Source organism: Hoplias malabaricus, chromosome 16 (genome assembly GCF_029633855.1).
Source record: "Hoplias malabaricus isolate fHopMal1 chromosome 16, fHopMal1.hap1, whole genome shotgun sequence".
Taxonomy (NCBI): domain Eukaryota; kingdom Metazoa; phylum Chordata; class Actinopteri; order Characiformes; family Erythrinidae; genus Hoplias; species Hoplias malabaricus.
Window position 1 is genome coordinate 1,878,144 of NC_089815.1, and position 21,301 is coordinate 1,899,444.

The following is a 21,301-nucleotide window of genomic DNA, read 5'->3' on the forward strand; positions in this document are numbered from 1 at the left end:
AAAGACAGCCTGAAGGAGGTCAGGTGCTAATGTTGGATGATTATTTATGGGTCACATACCACTCCAACTCCATATCAGCTCCAACTCGTCCCAAAGGCATGGAATGGAGCTACATCATGCCAGAGAACAAAGTGCTCAGGAGCTCAGCGTGGCTACCCCTGTGTGTGTGTGTGTGTGTGTGTGGGTGTGTAATGTGCTGTAAACGTGAACAACTCAGCAGAAATTACTGGAGCCCACAGTCATATCCATTACATAAGAGTCGAGCGCTGGAATAAAGACCTTATAGAGACTGCTTCATCTATAATTGTCTCCATATCCAGTTTACTCTAGTTCAATGTGTTCCACCCCAAGGTTCAGAATGACTGTAGTCAAGCATTGGTCAATAATGCTCTTCATGGGTGTTTGTGTATTTGTTTTCAAAGTTGAAGGTTTACAGACATTTTGCATGCAGTTGGCCAAAGAGCACAAAGTGAACCAATCACAGCCAACACACCGAGGTAAAGTGAAGCCCTTATGCAGCCCACCTGGGTCCTACTATGGGGCCATGTATCAACCCAGAGTCCATGCCCTTCTCAAACCCAGATGGTCCATATTCTACCCATGTGAGCCAAGCTAAGCTGTGCTTGGATTTAATTTAATACACAATTTGCTTTAATGCACAGTTGATTACTTAAATTTAAGGAAGGAACATAAAACTTGATCTTTGCTAAAGTTCTGGTACCTATTGGTTTGGTAGTAAAACATGGGACTAGTCAGAGTTATTGCAGTTATATATACAATAATACCTATTTCTATAGGGCCCTGCTAGTGATATCCATTTAAACATCTGCTAAATATATTATAACCACTTTAGCTTTGGGAATGATTAAATAAGCTTAATAATAATTGAATACATGTTCTTCCCACACTTCATTTAGTTGTTCCCATGCATCAGTTCTTTTCCAATATTACGTAATTCCAACTCTGTTCACTGATTTTCATCTCATTTGTGCATTAACTCCCACCAGGCAGGTCACCAGTCTCCATACATTCCTAATTGCATGCAATTTGCATATTTTAATCACCATAGTCAGTTTAAATAGAATTAAATAGAATTTTTAACAAGTAATGACAATTATTTCACTCTTATTTTATAACAATTATTAATCACTTTCCAAAAATATTTTACATATTTTTAAAGAACCGCTTATAAATTATAAAGGCTTCTGTTTGATTTTCTTCTCATTTGTTGATTAACTCAAATATTAACTCGTTCATTCACAGTGGCCCAAAATAGGAGTGGAGGTTTCAGTTTTCTATTCGAATTTCCCGTTCCACCTTAAATGATGCAGCTGTTACATTACCATTTAAGGTGGAACGGAAAATTCATATAGGAGCCTGCCCAAGGAAGGAGTCTACTTCACTTTCGCGGTTTTCTTTTCGAGCCAATATGTCTTTCCGTTATCTTTAAAGGGCGTTGAAAGGTAAACGATCTATTTACCCGTGCATATTGCTGTAATTAATTAAAAGAATACCAAGATTATTTGTGTCAGTGAACAGTTTTATTAGGTGCAAGTGTGTAAGAAGTCGGCAGAGTCGCTGTTTGTTTTTAGCATAACATTAGCAGGCCCAGACGGAGACCGCGGATTTTCCTGATGACCGAAGCCGGCCCATGCTGCGGCTAGCTGTCAGCTCATTTATACGCGTATTTCAGTTTGATTGTCAGCCCACAATTTTAAGTTTGTAGCCGTTTATAAGCTCACTGATTACATTAATAGCCAGTTAATCTGTAAGGATGTTAAGTTATTACGGTTTAGGAACTTTAAAAGTATTTTATTCATAACCAAATGTGTAGTAGCACTGAAAAAATTAACAAATAAAAACTGCCAAGGGAGGTGTTTGTGTACCCTCAGCTGTTCTGATACTTTAAAGAGCCAGTGTTCTTCAGGGTTTTTGTATTTTACATTTATCCTGAGGTCCACTTGTAAAGATGTTTTATTATATAACTATTTCCAAACTATTTATTCATGTACATGACCTTTGTTTTCATTAGTTATATCTTAAACCAATAGTGATCAAAACTGAAATGAATTGGTTTTTCACTGAGAATATGTTGAATACATTTGAAGGCGTATATTTGTGATGTAAACATTCACATTTAATGTTAATGGTGCTATCACCATTATCAACATGGTACATTATCTTGACACCCATTCTAACAGGTCATCTGGAATATTAAATATACATTTGTTAAGTATAATAATTTTAGGCCTATGCCTTTATATCCAGAGCTTGTAGTATGCTGTATTATGTACAGGCATTTAACAGACCTGTCACAAAATCTGTGCCGAATTCTAAGTAATGTCATTAACTGAGAATTGTCTTTGGTTCTGCTTCCTGTCGCCGTTCTTTTCACAGGTTTGGAGAATGAGCAAAAGCCGTGCCTCGAAAAAGAAGCCCCCAGATAAGGTGGAGACTACCAAGCCTTTTGAAAAGGTGATAGTGGAAGAAGTGAAGCAGCTCTTCAGCAAGGTGAGACGGTACAGTCCTCCACCCGGAGCAGAATGGAGCCTTCCTGACCCAAGCGTGGTACTTTGTGAACAGCCTTCAAGTCACCCACATTTACAGGCTCTGAAACAATCCCTAAATGAGGTGAAGAATCAACTCAGCGACAAAGACTTAGCCGTTTGGCACCAGCATACCTGCTACACTAATAGAGCCGGAGCCGTTACGGCCCATCTCCGAGCGTCTGCCAACGCAGAACTTTGCACTCAGGCTTGGGCTAAATTTTATGAAATTCTGGGCACTTTTGATCTCCTGCCAGAAGCGGCATTGCAGATTGGCGAACTGAACTCTGTCCATTTGTGCGAGGCACCTGGGGCTTTTATTTCAGCCCTGAATCACTACCTCCAGACCAGTGGTATTCCCTGTGACTGGAACTGGGTTGCCAATACCCTAAATCCATATAACGAAGCAAACGGACGTAGTTGCACTATTGCAGATGATAGATTAATCGCACATACCTTGCCTTGGTGGTTTTTCGGCTCTGATGACACAGGCGACATCATGCTGCAGAAGCATTTGCTGGAGCTGCAAGCATTTGTCCGCAACATGCGCAGAATAGACTTGGTGACAGCAGACGGCAGCTTTGATTGTCAGGGAGATCCAGGAGAGCAGGAGAGTCTGGTAGCTCCTCTGCAGTACTGTGAAACGGTGTGTGCTCTCCTTCTGTTAGGACCTGGAGGATCCTTCGTCTTGAAGATGTTCACGTTATTTGAGCATTCCTCTGTATGTCTGCTCTACTTTCTGGTCTGCTGCTTTCGCTCTGTGCAGGTTTTCAAACCTGCCACCAGTAAGTCGGGAAATTCTGAGGTCTACGTCGTGTGCTTGGGCTTTAAAGACAAAGACGTGGTACGACCACTGCTCTCAAAGCTGATTCGTAACTATGGACCAGATATGGTGTCCAAAGGGGCTCTGTTTCCAAACAGCAGCATCCCAGACTCCTTCCTCAGGCAGCATGAGGAGATCTGCACCTTTTTCTGTTCTCAGCAGGTCAACACTATCCAGGAGAATCTGCAGCTTTTCAATAACATGAGCTCAGAGAAGCGAGGGCGGCTGGACCAGCTCAGGGAATGTGCTACACATTTTTACATTGAGAGATTTCAGGTAACGTCTGGGCAATATTAATAACTGTTACTTACAATTGTTTTTTTTTTTTAAAGCATTTTGATGATATCTTGTGTTTTTTTTTCCAAAATTAGGTTCAGTTCCTTCCTCGGAAGTGCTGGGTGTGCCGCGGTGGATCGATGAATTGGGGAAAGCCGTGCCAGAGGAAGCAGATGGGGTCCTATAATCAGCGCAAGGAGATGCAGGTCCAGCATTGGAGGCAGCACCTTGCCCAAGGAGTTTACCGGACGTGGGTAGAAGAACATTGCAGAGGCAGCGAAGGTCATGACTTTGTACTAAGTGGACCTTTAATTGAAGGCGATTTGGATGCATGGTTTACTCGTGTGGGAGCTGCTCTTCCAAAAGTGTGCAGCTCCACTTTCTGTGAGCAGGATTTATTGGATCTCCTCAACAAAGCACTAGAGGAGTATGCACTGAGCTCAGAGGGACCAGCGCTTAAAAACCGTCCAGCATGCACCTCCTGCGTTTTCCAGCCTCCTGCGTCCATACTTACTGAAATTTGTAGCCTTCCGAATGTGACCTCTTGTTTGGTGGTGGGGAACACTTCATGGCAGAAGATGCCTCTCTCAGGAAACCTTTTACAACCTCGGTTTTGTCCAGGGCCTTCCTACCCACAGGCGATTATTTCTACTGTATATGACGGACGCCCAGATGATCAGCAAAATCTTCTGAGTGGAGTGCTTTCAGCTTTGCAAGGCCTTGGAGAAGGATCGGCGCTGGTGATTCCTTTGTGTTCAGCTTTGACCCGTTTCACCGCGTGCTTGATCCTCGCCATCCATCTCTGCTTCCGCTCAATCTGTTTCCGCTGCCCTTCTGCTGGATCTCCTGCAGTGCTGCTCTGCATGGGCTTCTCCACTTTCCCCAGAGTTATCACCATCCTCCAGGAGGTTCTGGAGGAAATGAAAGGGCTGGAGCAGGGCAGGCAGCTCCTTCAGTTCGCACCAGTGGAGGAATTAACCAGAGGAGCTTTGCCTCACTTTCTCTCCAGCCTCAATAACACCGTCATAAGGCAGCAGCTCCATTTTCTGACGCAGACGGGACCGGGGAGATAGAATCATCTCTCTGAGATATTGGTGTTCGGTAGTTTGGTAAAAGGGGAAACATTCTTTGAAGCTACTGCATGATTGAAACGCTTGTGATGCTAATGATGTAAACACAGTCATCGAAAGAGGTTTGGTGTGAAATGTTCTGAAAGAAATCTCCAGTGTCTGGAAGTGAATCGACCCTAATGTCCGCCTTTAAAACTCTATGTAGGAGGTTGTTACGTTAATCTTCTGCCTGAGACGGGTTTGAGAAACTTTTGGCACCAAGTATATCTAGGAATGATTGACTTCTACAGCACATTTCAAGAGCCCTAAAGTGCTTTACATTTTTTCTGACCACAGCCAGTGTGCAGCATCCAACCGGACGAGGCAATGGCTGCCGATTTTCATTGGTACGTCACCAACACATCAGCTTTTAGGTGGTGAGGAGATGAGAAGGAAGGGTAGAGCCAGTTTGTTTTAAGTTGGCGAGGATTAGGAGGCCAGAAGTGACCGCAGTGAGAGATTTATAATATTTACATTACGTTTCTGTCGGAGAGACACGTGCCAGTCGTTGTAGCAAAATAAACCCCAGACATTTTGTTGAGGTAACTGTTATATTACGATCAGCAATCCACATACAAAGCTCACGTTTGCTTTTGGTGACTGAGTAAAACGACCTCGCAACTCCTCTCTGCAGTCACTCATTTTCCATCAAAACCCTTTGAATGACTGTTTACGTCTTACTTTTCTATGAAATTCCCCTTTGATCAATAACCTAGCACCAGTGTTATTGCAGTATTGATGTCACAGATGGCTGCAGTCTGTAAATGAGCCCTCGGAGGAGTCTCTGAACATTGTAAACATCTTTACTAGGGCTGCATTATACAGGGGGAGTAATGTATTGTGGTTATATGGCCGTACTGCATCTTGACCTACTAAATCTACTGCTGGTTGTTTGATGTGTGTTGGATCTTATAAATTCCTGATTCATCAAAACACTCTGGACACAACACGTTAATAATTTAGTGGCAGTTTCCTAGACATAGATTAAAGCCTGGTCCTGGGCCAGTGAATCAAAGTACGTCTCGCTGTCAGTGGAGGTTTACCATTGACCAATAGACTTAGGAATTTATTTTATTTTTAAGGGGGGTCTGTGAATTGTTAGAGGTCCTGTGTCTATGTTGCAGAGACCGTTATTGTTTTAGATTAACTGCCTGTATCTTGGCCCTTGGTGCTATACTCTACACATTCGTTTTTCTGAGGAGCTTCTGAGTTTCCTGATCGTTAGAGGATCATTTGTTGGGAGCAGGACAGTTACTGGCACTGGGGCCAAAAATGCTTTTCTTTTGAATGGATGAAAGCTGAAGAAAAATCAGCAGGATATTTTTGTACTTTCTACCTACTGACGCTGTAAAATAACAGTTTCTCTGTTTGATTTAACACAGATCCATTATTATGTTTAAGAATTATTTATATGGCTTTTCTAATCATTTTGCAGTGATGCCTTGTTTACTGTATTTTTCCTCAGTTGCCTGTTATGATATTAAAGGCATTTGTACTGGACATGTGGACTGTGGTTATATCCTCAGGACGTAAGCAGTTGGTCAAGGCCGTCAGCGATTAATAAACAAGTGAATGGAGGTCAATGAGATGCGTACATTAATCGTCGAATAACTGCTTATATGTCAAATCCCGACCTGACAGAACTTTTAATGGGCAAGTGAACCCTGTAATGGATCAACACTCACAGATGCTGGGGACGAGACGTACCCAGTTCTCTCCCCATTACAGTCACGGCCAGTTCCGCTTTTCCAAAGTGCTGCTAACACGACGTTGTTAGTAGCTCAGCGCGCTTGGAGGAGAACCATAGCTGCTCTGTGATGCTAGCGAAGCGATGCCAACGTTGGCTGGCGTTGTGCTGAGGGATGAGGGTTTAAGTTCTCAGTACGGCTCGTTTTGTCCCACAGAACATTGACTGGGTGATCTTGTTTCACTGTGTGTGGGTTGGTGGGAGCCAGATCCCTACATGTTAATATACATATGCACAGGAAAAGGATTATTTTTCATACTATGTTCTCTTTAATTCTTTTTAATGTTTATCGTAGTGAATTAAAACATACCGTGTATCAATGTATTGACCTTTATTTGTTGGACATTAATCGTGTGTGTGTGTGTGTAGTGTAAGAAGAACAGTGGGAGGGAAATAATATAGAAAAAGGGGAAAAGAAGTGAAGGACCATGAAAGACAAAAAATAGAAATAATGCATTAGCTCACATCAGCTCTGACTGCCGTCTTTGAAAGACGCTTCACTTACTGCTCACACGTATAAAACTACGCTCTGCTTCCACACGGCTGCACTCGGACTGCGTTTGAGAACATTCATGTTTAATGCTCGAGTTCTTTACTTAAACCCAGAGCCTGATCACTCCGATGTGGTCACTCGGGTTCTACAGCTGTTCCCGTTTTAAAGGAGCAATCATTTTGGGGGGGGGTCACTTGTAATAATTCCACCCTGAAGGTGATTTGTCGCTTTTTGTTTTGCGCAGACACAGAGAGAACACACCACACTCCTCACAGACAGTCACCCAGAGGAAACCCACACAGACACAGAGAGAACACACCACACTCCTCACAGACAGTCACCCGGAGGAAACCCACGCAGACACAGGGAGAACACACCACACTCCTCACAGACAGTCACCCGGAGGAAACCCACGCAGACACAGAGAGAACACACCACACTCCTCACAGACAGTCACCCAGAGGAAACCCACACAGACACAGAGAGAACACACCACACTCCTCACAGACAGTCACCCAGAGGAAACCCACGCAGACACAGAGAGAACACACCACACTCCTCACAGACAGTCACCCAGAGGAAACCCACGCAGACACAGGGAGAACACACCACATTCCTCACAGACAGTCACCCGGAGGAAACCCACGCAGACACAGAGAGAACACACCACACTCCTCACAGACAGTCACCCAGAGGAAACCCACACAGACACAGAGAGAACACACCACACTCCTCACAGACAGTCACCCAGAGGAAACCCACGCAGACACAGAGAGAACACACCACACTCCTCACAGACAGTCACCCAGAGGAAACCCACACAGACACAGAGAGAACACACCACACTCCTCACAGACAGTCACCCAGAGGAAACCCACGCAGACACAGGGAGAACACACCACATTCCTCACAGACAGTCACCCGGAGGAAACCCACGCAGACACAGGGAGAACACACCACACTCCTCACAGACAGTCACCCGGAGGAAACCCACGCAGACACAGGGAGAACACGCCACGCTCCTCACAGACAGTCACCCGGAGCGGGAATCGAACCCACAACCTCCAGGTCCCTGGAGCCGTGTGACTGCGACAATACCTGCGCCACCTTGCCGCCCCTTTTTGTTTTGTTTGTTTATGAATTGTATAAATAGTAGCCGTGGAATCAAGGTGCGTTGTGGTCCTTGAATGAACCGATAATGCTCGGCAGTGTATACATTTTCTAATACATCCAAGCCACTAGGTGTCAGGATAAGAACCGTGAGGAAGAATCACTGCAGACAACAAGTGATCTACATCCTTTAAGACCAAACCCTTGGTATACGCTCACCCCCAGTGATCCGTGTTATTTCTGTATGAAATCACAGCGATAAGAAACGTGACATTCACATAGTGTCTGTGGAAGAATAACAAAATCCAGTGGTGGAGCTTTTACAGTCGGATCAATACTGATCTTCTCTGTTCCGCATGAGGACCTCCAGCAGGCCGTGGACTCACAGATAAAGTTCTTTCACAGGTTCACACCCCACTGCTCTCTTATTGATCACAACACACAGTCGTATGAGGAGTGTTTAACCCTTTAACACAGCTCTACAGAAACCAAACGCAGCTGTGGTGAACGGAACCAGACGTCCACTCACTGTCCACTCTCTGTGAGACGCTCCTCCCTCATTGGTCCACACTGTAGATGAAAAGTCATCTGCACAGAGTTGGATTGAGTTAGTGGTGAACTCAGCAGTGATCACGTGGCTAAAAACCTAATCCTGATTCTGTTTCTATTTTCTTTTCCTAAAATATGATTGACATATCGTCGCCGTCCAATGAAAAACATGCATCTCCCAAAACTCTAACTTTACAGAAGGAAAAAACTGCTTAATGTTTAATGGAAGTCAATGTAAATAGATTTAATTCAGAGTAATTTAGGAGCATTTCTATTGGTTCATTCATCATTTAATATTCACACAGTGTAAAGTGTGTTTAAATGATGTATTAAACCAAACATCCACAGCCACGGAGATACATGTTTTTAATTGGACAGCGAGGATATATCTGTCCCTGTAAAATACAGTAAACAGTGTGTGTACAGAATACGTATTAAAAACCCTGAGAGCAGAGGCACTCTCTTAAACACCTAAGAAAGAAAGAGCCACTGGCAAATACCAGCATGCTGTGACCTCTCTCTCTCTCTCTCTCTCTATCACCCACCCACACACACACACACACATTCTGCCTGGGTCAAGTTCAACCGTTCATACTAATCATACGTTAAACTAATGGGATACGGAGTCGACTAATAAACTCGGATCTGACCCTGAGGTCACAGAGGTCAGAGATCAATTTAAAAATGGCCCCATGACACGGCTGTCCTCTAATGTTCAATTAGCAATGAATATATAACCCCTCTATTCATCCATTCGTCGACTGTAACCACTTCATCCAGAGCAGGATCACAGTGGAGCTGGAGTCTGGCCGAAAGGCAGTGACTGGTCAGTGTTTTAAAGCCCATTGTTCACTTTATTGCAGATGAATTCACTATTTACAAAGTGTGTGAACAACCTTCGCTCTCACACTGTCCCTGGAGCACAGAGGCACCTACTTAAACACAGTGAAGCACTGTCTGAGGTGTGTCACAGGAGCTGAAGCGTGGGCCGCTCGGCTCCTCTCGTTCTGGATGGTTCTGGTCTGAAATGGAAGGCTGAAGCTCCAGAGTCAGTGGTGCGTCCTGATCACAGAGCAGCACCGGCACTAAACGCCATCACATCACACACAGGGATTAGGATTAAGAGCCGGGAGTTTCCTTTTCAAACCCAAAAGCACGGGGCAGAAGCACACTACACCACACTAAAGGTCAGCTTTTGATTACAGTGGAGGTCAGAACTAACTCAGACTCCCCAGAGCGTCACTTTAAATAAAGCCTATGTCAAATGATAACATGTAAAATGTAAGATGTGTTTCTCGGTTTGAACGGAGGCAGCTGATTGGCTGCTGGAGTGGGACGCTACAATAACAAAGGTAGCCCCCATCTGCCGCTCTGGATTTTGGATGGAGCCTTCTCCTACGAGGGTACGTGATCATAAACACACAGACACATAGAAAACCGTGTGTGTGTGTGTGTGTGAGTGTGTGCACCGGGGAGTTTGAGGAATATACCCATCTGAGCCCTAAAACAATAACCTTTTAACCCCTAAAAACTGTGCTATAAGTAAAACACAAACACACACGGTATTATGTGTGTTACAGCACACACACACACACAAGCTAATCATTCATGCACATAAATTAGGATGTGTGCAAGGGGAAAAACAGATGTAGACCAAATACATCAAGCTTACATGTTGAATAATGCACATTATATATGCAAATATATGCGCATGCATGTATGATATATTATTAGAAACTCCCACTCACTTTATTAGAAACACAGGATTTGTCCGTCCACTCAGTGCTGAGAGATCAGGAGTTGGACCCCTGGTGGTGCCACTGTGGTGCACCTGATTCTGCTTCGCTTCTGACGTCAAGTGCAGAGACTTTAGAATGGCCCCGCCGCCTCGTCTGAGTCTGTCCAATCACAGCACTGGACCCGTGTTTATGTGAGAGCGCAAAGACGAGGTTAAACTCAGCAAAACAGACACAACGAGCGCGGAGAAATAAGAGCACTGAGTAAAAACGGAGAAGAAAGAGAACAGAGTGAAAACGGCTAAAAACCAGAGCTTCTGCTCCTCGCTCCTCACTGCTGTGCGCTCGGGGTCGGGGTGAACAGCGAGCGGCTTATTATCATTTAAAGGAACAGGTGCTGAAAGCGGGCGTTCTGAACAGGGCTGTTTACACAGGGGGAGAACACTGCTGTGGGGCTCGTGGGGTTTGGACCGAAGCAGGTCACAGACGTTTCATTAAGAAACAGAACTGTTTACATTAACACTTAAGGCGTTTAGCAGACATTCGTATCCAGATTGACCTTCAAAAGTGCTTTGATGTTCACTCAGAAAATATTCTGAGCTGATGCTATTGGCTAGAATCCAAGAGATACCTCAGGTTTAGAAGCTGTCAATTAAAGATCAACATGGAAAGGCACAGTGCGAAGAATACGTCTCCTTTAAACAAACATAAGATGTGCAATGTGGCGTCGGCTGTCGTTAAAGTGAAGAGCGCTGGAGCTGAGCGAAGAGTGGACCATGAAAGAAAGCTCACAGATGAATCCTCTGTAGATTTCGTATGGAACCGGACGTCGTGTTCACACTTGGTTTGCTCAGAGCTTCTTCTCTTTGGCTTTTCGGGACGTGACGAGGCTCTGTGAGATGCTCAGTGGTTTGGAGATGTTTGGTGATGTGTGTTGATGCAGTGTGTGTGGGGGGTGGGGTATTAACAGGAGGGATGTATTGGGCGTGTAGAGGTTTTAGACAGTGATATGGGTATTAAGTGTTGACTAGGGTAAGTTTGGGGTACTTTGTGGGTGTTTTGGGGGAATATATGTTTGTTATTGTTGCTCGTATAATGAGGATTATGTGGTATTTGAGGAACACATGGGGGGTATTTGGGTGTGTATCTCCAGGTATTTCTAAGTATTTAGGGGCATAGGTTTTGTTTATTTGAGGTACTAAGGAATTCATTAGGCGGGTAATTGGATACTTTGTGTGTATCTGAGGGCAGGTCTCTCTCTCTCTCTCTTTCTCTCTCTCTCTCTCTCTCTCTTTCTCTTTCTGTCTCATTCTCCATTTAATTTTCTTTCTTCTCTCTCTCTTTCCTTTTTCCTTTTTTCCATCTCTCATTAATATCTCTCTCCCCGCTTCTCTTTCTGCACTTTTCCATTTCTCTCTCTCTCTCTCTTTTGCTCTCTCTCTGTCTCTCTCTCTCTCTCACTCTTCTCTCCCTCTCTCTCTCTTTTCTCTCATTCTTCTCTCTCTCTGTCTCTCTTTGTCTCTTTCTCTCTCACTCTTCTCTCCCTCTCTCTCTTTTCTCTCGTTCTTCTCTCTCTCTGTCTCTCTCTGTGTCTCTCTCTCTTTCTCTCTTGCTCTCTCTCTCTTCTCTCCCTGTCTCTCTCACTCTCTCTCTCTCTCTCAATCTCTCTCTTTATCTCTCTTTCTCTCTGTCTCATTCTCCATTTCTCCATTTCATTTTCTCTCTTCTCTCTCTCTTTCCTTTTTCCTTTTTTCCATTTCTCATTAATATCTCTCTCTCCCCCCTCTTCTCTTTCTGCACTTTTCCATCTCTCCCTCTCTCTCTCTCTCATTCTTATTTCTGCATTTCATTTTCTCTCTTCTCTCTTTCATTTTTCCTTTTTTCCATTTCTCATTAATATCTTTCTCTCCCCCCTCCCCCCACTTCTTTTTCTGCACTTTTCCAAATCTCTCTCTCTCTCTCTCTCTCTGTTTTCCCCCTGCAGGTTGATGGAGGAACTGCAGGATCTCAGGGACTGAGAGGTGGAGCGAGGGTGTGGTGATGATGCTGATGCTGAGGGGATGTAGGGGGTGGGATGGGGTAAAACCAGAGAGCTGAGTGTGGGAGTGTGTAGAGAGTGTGTGTGAAGGAGCTGAGGAGGAAGAACAGAGAGAGAGAGAGAGAGATGGCTCAGCCCGCACCTCACCTGCACCTGGCCGAGCTCACGGCCACTCAGTTCATGGATGTGTGGAGACACTTCGACAGCGACGGTGAGTTACACCCCTCTCTGCATCCAACTGGATGTGGCCAAAGCTTTGTGGACACCCAATGGTCCGGCATTTTTACTGAAACCATCACTGCGTTTAATTGAGAGGTGTTTTCTGTGAGGATTTGATGGCATCTCTGGATCTCTCCAGGGAACACAGTTCCACTGCTCTCCGGCCCAGTGCTGAGGGGCTAGAGTGTCTGTGTCTGCAGTGGGTGCTTCCCAAAGCACACGATAAAGTGTCTGCAAAGCTTTGGCCACAGAGCATTAGGTGGAATTGTTTTGTATAAAGGCACATGTTTAGAAATGGGGACTTATGGTCACTGCCAGAGCTCCGCAGTTTCTCCAGGACGTGAAAACAAAAACACGGTGCTTAACTTTTAATGGACATTTGTGGAAATGTAAATTTGTCCCTGTGTTTAATCACAGTGTTCAGGTCTTCTGAAAGTGTCTAGGACTCCTAAAGCATCTTCTGAATAGTAGGACAGGTGTTGTGCAGCTCTTTTGGAAGTGTCCACGTCTCCTGAGGGTGGTGTGTAAGTTTCCTGTTCAGAGTCTGTGGCTGTGCTCTGGTTTGTGTTGGTGTCAGTGCTGCACTTTAAATTAACCCCACTTTTAAAACCCATCAGATTTCACTGCGATAGAACGACTGCAGCATCTTTTTTTTTTGTGCAGCTGTTAAAGGATGCGCTTCTGTTCGTATGTGCCTTCAACCACACACACACACACACACACACACACACACACACACACACCTGAGCACAGGTGCAGAGTTAGTGGCAGTAAAGGGTCATTTAAAAATAAATAAGCATAAACATTCTTTCATTGAAGATAATCTCCGCGCGGCTCCAGGGATAAAAACTAGGTCATGAGCAATGAACACATGAACGCATGAATTCGTCTTTCCATAAGCTCTGTGGAGTGGGGGGATTGGGAGGGGGCACCGGGCTCGGGGATTTAGAGTAATGTGTTACATTCAGGAATCATCATGCCTTCGCTCTTCTCCCCTTTCACTGTTCTCATCTGACACTTATCTCCCAGCTCCCTGTTCACTGCACTCTTCTCTCCATCCCTTATTCCCAACACTCATCCCCTATTCCTGTCTCCCAACACTCATCCCCTATTCCTGTCTCCCAACACTCATCCCCTATTCCTGTCTCCCAACACTCATCCCCCAATTCCAGTCCCCCTACACTCATCCCCTATTCCTGTCTCCCAACACTCATCCCCTATTATTGTCTCCCAACACTCATCCCCTATTCCTGTCTCCCAACACTCATCCCCCAATTCCAGTCCCCCTACACTCATCCCCTATTCCTGTCTCCCAACACTCACCCCTATTCCTGTCTCCCAACACTCATCCCCCAATTCCAGTCCCCCTACACTCATCCCCTATTCCTGTCTCCCAACACTCATCCCCTATTCCTGTCTCCCAACACTCATCCCCTATTCCTGTCTCCCAACACTCATCCCCTATTCCTGTCTCCCAACACTCATCCCCTATTCCTGTCTCCCAACACTCATCCCCTATTCCTGTCCCCCTACACTCATCCCCTAATCCTGTCACCCAACACTCATCCCCAAATTCCAGTCCCCCTACACTCATTCCCTATTCCTTATTCCCAACACTCATCCCCCCATTCCCGTCTCCCAACACTCATCCCCTATTCCTGTCTCCCAACACTCATCCCCCAATTCCAGTCCCCTTACACTCATCCCCCCACAGTCATCCCCAATTCCAGTCTCCCTACACTCATCCCCATTCCCATCTTCCTACACACACACCCCCATTCCTGTCTCCCTACACTCATCCCCATTCCTGTCTCCCAACACTCACCCCCCACAGTCATCCCCAATTCCAGTCTCCCTACACTCATCCCCATTCCCATCTTCCTACACTCACCCCCCCATTCCTGTCTCCCTACACTCATCCCCATTCCAGTCTCCCTACACTCATCCCCCATTCCCGTCTCCCAACACTCATCCCCTATTCCTGTCTCCCAACACTCATCCCCCAATTCCAGTCCCCTTACACTCATCCCCCCACAGTCATCCCCAATTCCAGTCTCCCTACACTCATCCCCATTCCCATCTTCCTACACACACACACCCATTCCTGTCTCCCTACACTCATCCCCATTCCTGTCTCCCAACACTCACCCCCCACAGTCATCCCCAATTCCAGTCTCCCTACACTCATCCCCATTCCCATCTTCCTACACTCACCCCCCCATTCCTGTCTCCCTACACTCATCCCCATTCCAGTCCCCCTACACTCATCCCCTATTCCTGTCTCCCAACACTCATCCCCTATTCCTGTCTCCCAACACTCATCCCCTATTCCTGTCTCCCAACACTCATCCCCCAATTCCAGTCCCCCTACACTCACCCCCCCATTCCTGTCTCCCTACACTCATCCCCATTCCAGTCTCCCTACACTCATCCCCCATTCCCGTCTCCCAACACTCATCCCCTATTCCTGTCTCCCAACACTCATCCCCCAATTCCAGTCCCCTTACACTCATCCCCCCACAGTCATCCCCAATTCCAGTCTCCCTACACTCATCCCCATTCCCATCTTCCTACACACACACCCCCATTCCTGTCTCCCTACACTCATCCCCATTCCTGTCTCCCAACAATCACCCCCCACAGTCATCCCCAATTCCAGTCTCCCTACACTCATCCCCATTCCCATCTTCCTACACTCACCCCCCCATTCCTGTCTCCCTACACTCATCCCCATTCCAGTCCCCCTACACTCATCCCCTATTCCTGTCTCCCAACACTCATCCCCTATTCCTGTCTCCCAACACTCATCCCCTATTCCTGTCTCCCAACACTCATCCCCCAATTCCAGTCCCCCTACACTCATCCCCTATTCCTGTCTCCCAACACTCATCCCCTATTCCTGTCTCCCAACACTCATCCCCTATTCCTGTCTCCCAACACTCATCCCCAATTCCAGTCCCCCTACACTCATCCCCTATTCCTGTCTCCCAACACTCATCCCCTATTCCTGTCTCCCAACACTCATCCCCCAATTCCAGTCCCCCTACACTCATCCCCTATTCCTGTCTCCCAACACTCATCCCCTATTCCTGTCTCCCAACACTCATCCCCTATTCCTGTCTCCCAACACTCATCCCCTATTCCTGTCCCCCTACACTCATCCCCTATTCCTGTCTCCCAACACTCATCCCCAAATTCCAGTCCCCCTACACTCATTCCCTATTCCTGTCTCCCTACACTCATCCCCCCCACAGTCGTCCCCCCATTCTTTATTCCCAACACTCATCCCCCCATTCCTTATTCCCAACACTCATCCCCTATTCCTGTCTCCCAACACTCATCCCCCAATTCCAGTCCCCTTACACTCATCCCCCCACAGTCATCCCCAATTCCAGTCTCCCTACACTCATCCCCATTCCCATCTTCCTACACACACACCCCCATTCCTGTCTCCCTACACTCATCCCCATTCCTGTCTCCCAACACTCACCCCCCACAGTCATCCCCAATTCCAGTCTCCCTACACTCATCCCCATTCCCATCTTCCTACACTCACCCCCCCATTCCTGTCTCCCTACACTCATCCCCATTCCAGTCTCCCTACACTCATCCCCCATTCCTGTCTCCCAACACTCATCCCCCCATCCTTGGCAATAAACACACAAAAGTGAGCAATTCTTCACACACACACACACACACACACAACCAGAGCAGGGGGCCGTGACCACCTCGGTGCCCGGGAGCAATTTGGGGGTTCGGGGCCTTGCTCAAGCGCATGAATGAATTTTCTCTTGCCGGTCCCTTCTCACTTCTTTAACCTCAGGGCCACGGCTGTCTCCAACAAACATCAAAAGTCTGTGTGACAGTGAGACCATCTGCAGCGCCACTGTTTCACCCACAGAGCTCCGCTTTAGTTTCTGGATTATTTATTCTGTTTCTGATCTGATGTTGATGCCATAGTCCACAGGGCTGTGGAGCAGTGGAACAGTGTTCTCCAGAGTGATGGAACTCCACAGTGGTGTCTAATCGTCAGCATCCACACCTGAGCTCACAGACGCTCTTGTGGCTGAATTCAGTCAAACAACAAACGTTCCACCATCGAGTGTAAAGCCCTTTTCATTTTCTCATTTCAAGGCAATGGCTACATCGAGGGTCAAGAGCTGGAGAATTTTCTGGAGGAGCTGGAGACAGCACGGAAGGGGTTAAATGCAGTGAGTACCCTCAGATCTGTTTGTTGTTTATGGACAGAAATGGAAAGGCTTCATTCATCTGATGTAAATTTAATCTAATCGCGTTCATTCATCTTCGGTTCGGTCCGATTCAGGGTCAAAGAGGATTGTTGGTTTTGGGCCGAAAAATGTAATAAATAAAATAGTACAAAAATGATCCATAAACTTCAGTGTGGTGTGAACAGGAACAGCCCCCCCCCCCCCTCCACACCACCCCACACACACTCCTTTTTGAAGCTGCCCCACAGTAACACAGGAACAACCCTCTTTCTGATTGGCTTTTAATCAGCTACTAGGAGTTGAGTCAAATCGATTGGGATTTTGAATGATTTTATTACATTTTACACAATGTCCACCCCTTTTCCAGAAGTGTGGAGTGTTTAGAGAAGACTAAGCCCCTAACAGCTGTTCAAGACTTGAGTAATACACCGCTCAGAGTCTGATCTGTTTTTTTAAATTCCTGTATCTTCGTTTATTTCAGGAGGCACTGACCTTTTCTTTCCAAGGGAAGATGCATGAGTTCATGCAGAAGTTCGATGAGAACTCGGACGGAAAGATCGAGATGTTGGAGGTAAATAACAAGCTTGGTTTGACTGTAACGATGGAGGAGACTCAGGACAGATGGAGGGATGGAGCTAGGAGAGATGAAGAGATGGTAGATGGAGAGTTAGAGGGATGGAGCGATAAGGTAAATTGGAAAGATGAAGAAATCGGGAGATAGCAGAGATAGAGGGATGAAGACCTAATGACAGAAGAGATGGACAGATGAGGAGACAAAATGGACATAGTAAGCCAGGAGAGAGATGGAGAGATGGCTAGAGAGGAGAGATTATGTCTGTGGTGTAACCCATGTATGGGAAGGGTGAAGGAGTGAATGAAGGGATGAAGGAAGGGTTAAAAAGGGGGATGGAGATAGGGAAGAGGGTTACAGCCATCAGGATGATGGAGGGAGTAAACGGACGAGATTACTGATGCTGGAAGACAAAACCTCACTAATCCAGAGAGAGAGAGAGAGAGAGAGATCACACATTAATTCCCTCTCCTCTCTTTCTCCATCTTCCTTCTCTTTTTTCCTGGACCTTGTGTCTGTCTCTCCTCTTTTTCCTCTGACTGTTCTGTCCATCTTGGAATGAGTGCAAAGACATTTCTGAGTGATGTTACACTGATCAATGTTGCACAGTTAGTGTCCTCTTGTGGCTGACTGCACTCAAATCCTAACAGCAATGTTCCGTTTAATGCTGTAGCAAAGGGAAAAAACGTTGGATAAACAGCTGTCCACATACTTTTGGCCACGTAGTGTATGTACAGTTCCGCTCAGCTCCTGAAATCCTGACCAATGGGAGAGCGCGCTGGGCTGAGTCCGCCCAGATACCACTGAGAAAAGGATTCTAATTGGATGGCCGGTTTTTTGTTAGTTTGTTTGTTTATCCCCGAGTTTTTTTCAGAACTCTCTCTCCAGTTATTAGTCTCACCCCATCACTGAGTCTCTCCGGATTGCACACAGTGCCCCCAGTGGTGGGAGGGTGCTTTATGAGCATGTGATTTTCCAACACACAGTTCAGCTTCTGTCTGAGCTGCTGCTAATGCCACGCCACGTACCAGCTCAAAGCCCTGGAGGAGAAAGAGCACTGTCCAGATCCGTCACATTCGCCAAGAGGCATCCATGTTAGCTAGCATCTGACCCCACCATCCCCTGCAATACGCAAGGCTAATTGTGCCCTCTGTGACTCCTGAATGGGAATCCAGGGATCAAACCAGTGACCTCCTGATGACAGGGTCAATGCTGAGAGGGCTGGGCCACTCAGGACCCCCTGGTGCGTAATAGGTCTGAGTCATGTTCCGTGGTGTCGTGGCCTCCGTACATGGATTGTATGCATTTGCCTTTCATAAACGTAACCATCAGGTTCTTGGCACGACGTTCCTGTCTTTATTCTGTTCCCAAAGTCCTTTCCATCCATTGTCTTGGGTTGAATTTTACATCACAATGACCAACGGACTCCAAAATGTGTGTGTATGTGTGTGTGTATGTGTGTGTGTGTGTGTGTGTGAGGTAGTCAGGGCTAAATGGCCACAGATGCTGCTCTTTAAACCAGTCCATGAAGAAAATATGTTTACGAGGCCCAGTGTCTGTAAGTGTGTAGAAAACCAAACTGTCTCAGTCCGGTATGCTAGGCTTTCTGTCTCTCTCTCTCTCTCTCTCTCTCTCTCTCTCTCTCTCTCTCTCTCTCTCTCTCTCTTTCGCTCTCTCTCTCTTGCTCTCTCTCTCTCTCTCGCTCTCTCTCTTTTGCTCTCTCTCTCTCTCACTCTCTCTCTTTCGCTCTCTCTCTCTCTCTCTCTTTCGCTCTCTCTCTCTTGCTCTCTCTCTCTCTCTCTCTCTTGCTCTCTCTCTCTCTCTCTCACTCTCTCTCTTTCGCTCTCTCTCTCTCTCTCTCTCTCACTCTCTCTCGCTCTCTCTCTCTCTCTCTTGCTCTCTCTCTCTCTCTCTTTTGCTCTCTCTCTCTCTGTTACGCTCTCTCTCTCTCACTCTCTCTCTCTTTCGCTCTCTCTCTCGCTCTCTCTCTGTTACGCTCTCTCTCTCTCACTCTCTCTCTCTCTCTCTCTCTCTCTTGCTCTCGCTCTCTCTCTTGCTCTCTCTCTCGCTCTCTCTCTCTTTCTTGCTCTCTCTCTCTCTCGCTCTTTTGCTCTCTCTCTCTCTGCTATGCTCTCTCTCTCTCTCTCTCTCTCTCTCTCTCTCTCTCTTCGCTCTCTCTCTTTTTCGCTCTCTCTCTCGCTCTCTCTCTTGCTCTCGCTCTCTCTCTCTTTCTTGCTCTCTCTCTCTTTTTCGCTCTCTCTCTCGCTCTCTCTCTCTTTCTTGCTCTCTCTCTCTTTCTTGCTCTCTCTCTCTCTCTCTCTCTCTCTCTCTCTCTCTCTCTCTCTCTCTCTGCTCATGGCTGGAGTTTTTTTAGACAGAGAGGACTCTTGAAGTTGAAAAGCACAAACCAAAGCGAGGATTGCTCTGAATAAAAACGTACAGACAAGTTACACTTCAGCCGCGTACAAACAACAGTCTTCTTTCCTCTCGAACACAGTTCCACCTTAAAAAAGGTGACCTTTCTTCGGCCTGGAGATTGAGTTTAAATAAACTGGAGTGTTCCAGCCTGTGGATAAGGGAGGCTCATCCTGACTCTGACTTTACAGAGTGATGAACTGTGACCCGAGGAACAGAAGATAAGCCCCGACTCGTGGAGCAGAACCCAGAGATAAGAGCTTGTTTCATCAGTTCCTCGCTGCTCTGATACTTGGGATCAATTTAATCTCCTCACTGATGTTCTTAGGAAGATAACAGTGGATCCGGGGCGGCCCGGAGGTGCTGCAGGGTCTCGGGGTCCGGGATGGGACCCTCTCCTTGGGTCACTATCTGTGAGGAGTGTAGTGTGTTCTCTCTGTGTCTGCGTGGGTTTCCTCCGGGTGACTGTCTGTGAGCAGTGTGGTGTGTTCTCCCTGTGTCTGCGTGGGTTTCCTCTGGGTGCTCCACTTACCTTCCACTGTCCACACACACTGTCAGAGCAGAGTTAACTCTTTCAGAACTGTGTGCTGCAGTAGCTTTTCCGTGGGATCGGAGCAGACGGACTCGCCTACACTCCCTCCTCCATCAGTGAGTCGCAGCCCCAGGACCCTGCGTCCGCTCACCGTTCATCCTCCCTCTGAACACTTTGGGTCGGTTCTGACCTCCACACAGACCTGAGTTCTGAAGACTGACCAGCACGCTGCCTGTTATCCCCGACCCAAGCATGGCCACTGTGTCCCGACCATCACTTTCTAGTAATTAAGAAACCCGTGCCCTGTTTCGTGACCTCAGGGCTGTCCTCCGAAGACGTTTCGTTCGTTTTTACGTGAAAACCCAAGGCTGACACCTTTGTGTTTTGGATGGTGTGTTTATTTCCAGCGGAGGACACAGGGAACGGGGGGTAAACACTGTGCTAACGTCCGTCGGAGGATTAATGTCAGTCGGGTTTGTGACAGATTTGCTGCGGATTATATTTGTACATTACAAACGGATTAATAATGTGATTGTGCTGTGGGCCATATGGAGCGTCCAGCGCGATTACAGCCCCATGCTTTTACTCCCCTGACCTCTCCGCTGACCTCCTCTAAGTGTGAGATGTTGCTAGTTTTTGTTCTGTCTTTGCGGAGGAGAAGCGATCGCACAGTGACCTGGTTTCAGTGCTGCGTTTAAAGCAGATGAACCCATCTGGCCGTGCGCTCCGTGTTACGTAAGAGGCTAGAGATACTTTATTCTTCAATTTACCCCCTCCCCCCCTCAAAAAAAGCTTGTTTTAACCCTTTCAGCACCAGCAGAGTGTGGAGATTATCCTAAAGCCATTCTCCAGTAAAAGTATTGTTGCTTCGTGTGAAATAACCACAGCAGGAAAAGTTAAACAGCTTG

General features: G+C 46.6%; 2 protein-coding genes across 3 annotated transcripts; both read left to right on the forward strand.

Annotated features, from left to right (window-relative positions):
- The first annotated feature begins 1,374 nt into the window (after positions 1 to 1,374).
- Positions 1,375 to 6,757, forward strand: cmtr2 (cap methyltransferase 2). Of its 2 annotated transcripts, none has more exons than XM_066648262.1 (3): positions 1,375 to 1,463; positions 2,398 to 3,645; positions 3,741 to 6,757. In XM_066648262.1, exons 2-3 carry the CDS (start codon positions 2,407 to 2,409, stop codon positions 4,716 to 4,718), a joined length of 2,217 nt encoding a protein of 738 aa, XP_066504359.1. In that variant the 5' UTR covers positions 1,375 to 1,463; positions 2,398 to 2,406; the 3' UTR covers positions 4,719 to 6,757. The 2 variants fall into 2 exon arrangements, with proteins under 2 accessions (XP_066504359.1, XP_066504358.1); XM_066648261.1 differs by lacking the exon at positions 1,375 to 1,463 and adding an exon at positions 1,558 to 1,666.
- Positions 6,758 to 12,506: 5,749 nt separating this feature from the next.
- Positions 12,507 to 20,562, forward strand: LOC136672037 (calretinin-like). Its single transcript, XM_066647975.1, has 4 exons — positions 12,507 to 12,638; positions 16,781 to 16,857; positions 17,357 to 17,563; positions 20,458 to 20,562. The coding sequence occupies exons 1-4, from the start codon at positions 12,554 to 12,556 to the stop codon at positions 20,560 to 20,562; spliced, it is 474 nt and encodes a 157-aa protein (XP_066504072.1). The 5' UTR covers positions 12,507 to 12,553.
- Positions 20,563 to 21,301: the final 739 nt, after the last annotated feature.

What these genes read in the sequence shown, in the direction of transcription:
- cmtr2 (XM_066648261.1), top strand. An exon ending in TTTACATTGAGAGATTTCAG is followed by an intron (nt 3,646 to 3,740) that starts GTAACGTCTGGG and finishes TTCCAAAATTAG; the next exon opens with GTTCAGTTCCTTCCTCGGAA.
- LOC136672037 (XM_066647975.1), top strand. Translation starts at nt 12,554, where the DNA reads ATGGCTCAGCCCGCACCTCACCTGCACCTGGCCGAGCTCACGGCCACT. An exon ending in GAGACACTTCGACAGCGACG is followed by an intron (nt 12,639 to 16,780) that starts GTGAGTTACACC and finishes TCTCATTTCAAG; the next exon opens with GCAATGGCTACATCGAGGGT. An exon ending in CACGGAAGGGGTTAAATGCA is followed by an intron (nt 16,858 to 17,356) that starts GTGAGTACCCTC and finishes CGTTTATTTCAG; the next exon opens with GAGGCACTGACCTTTTCTTT.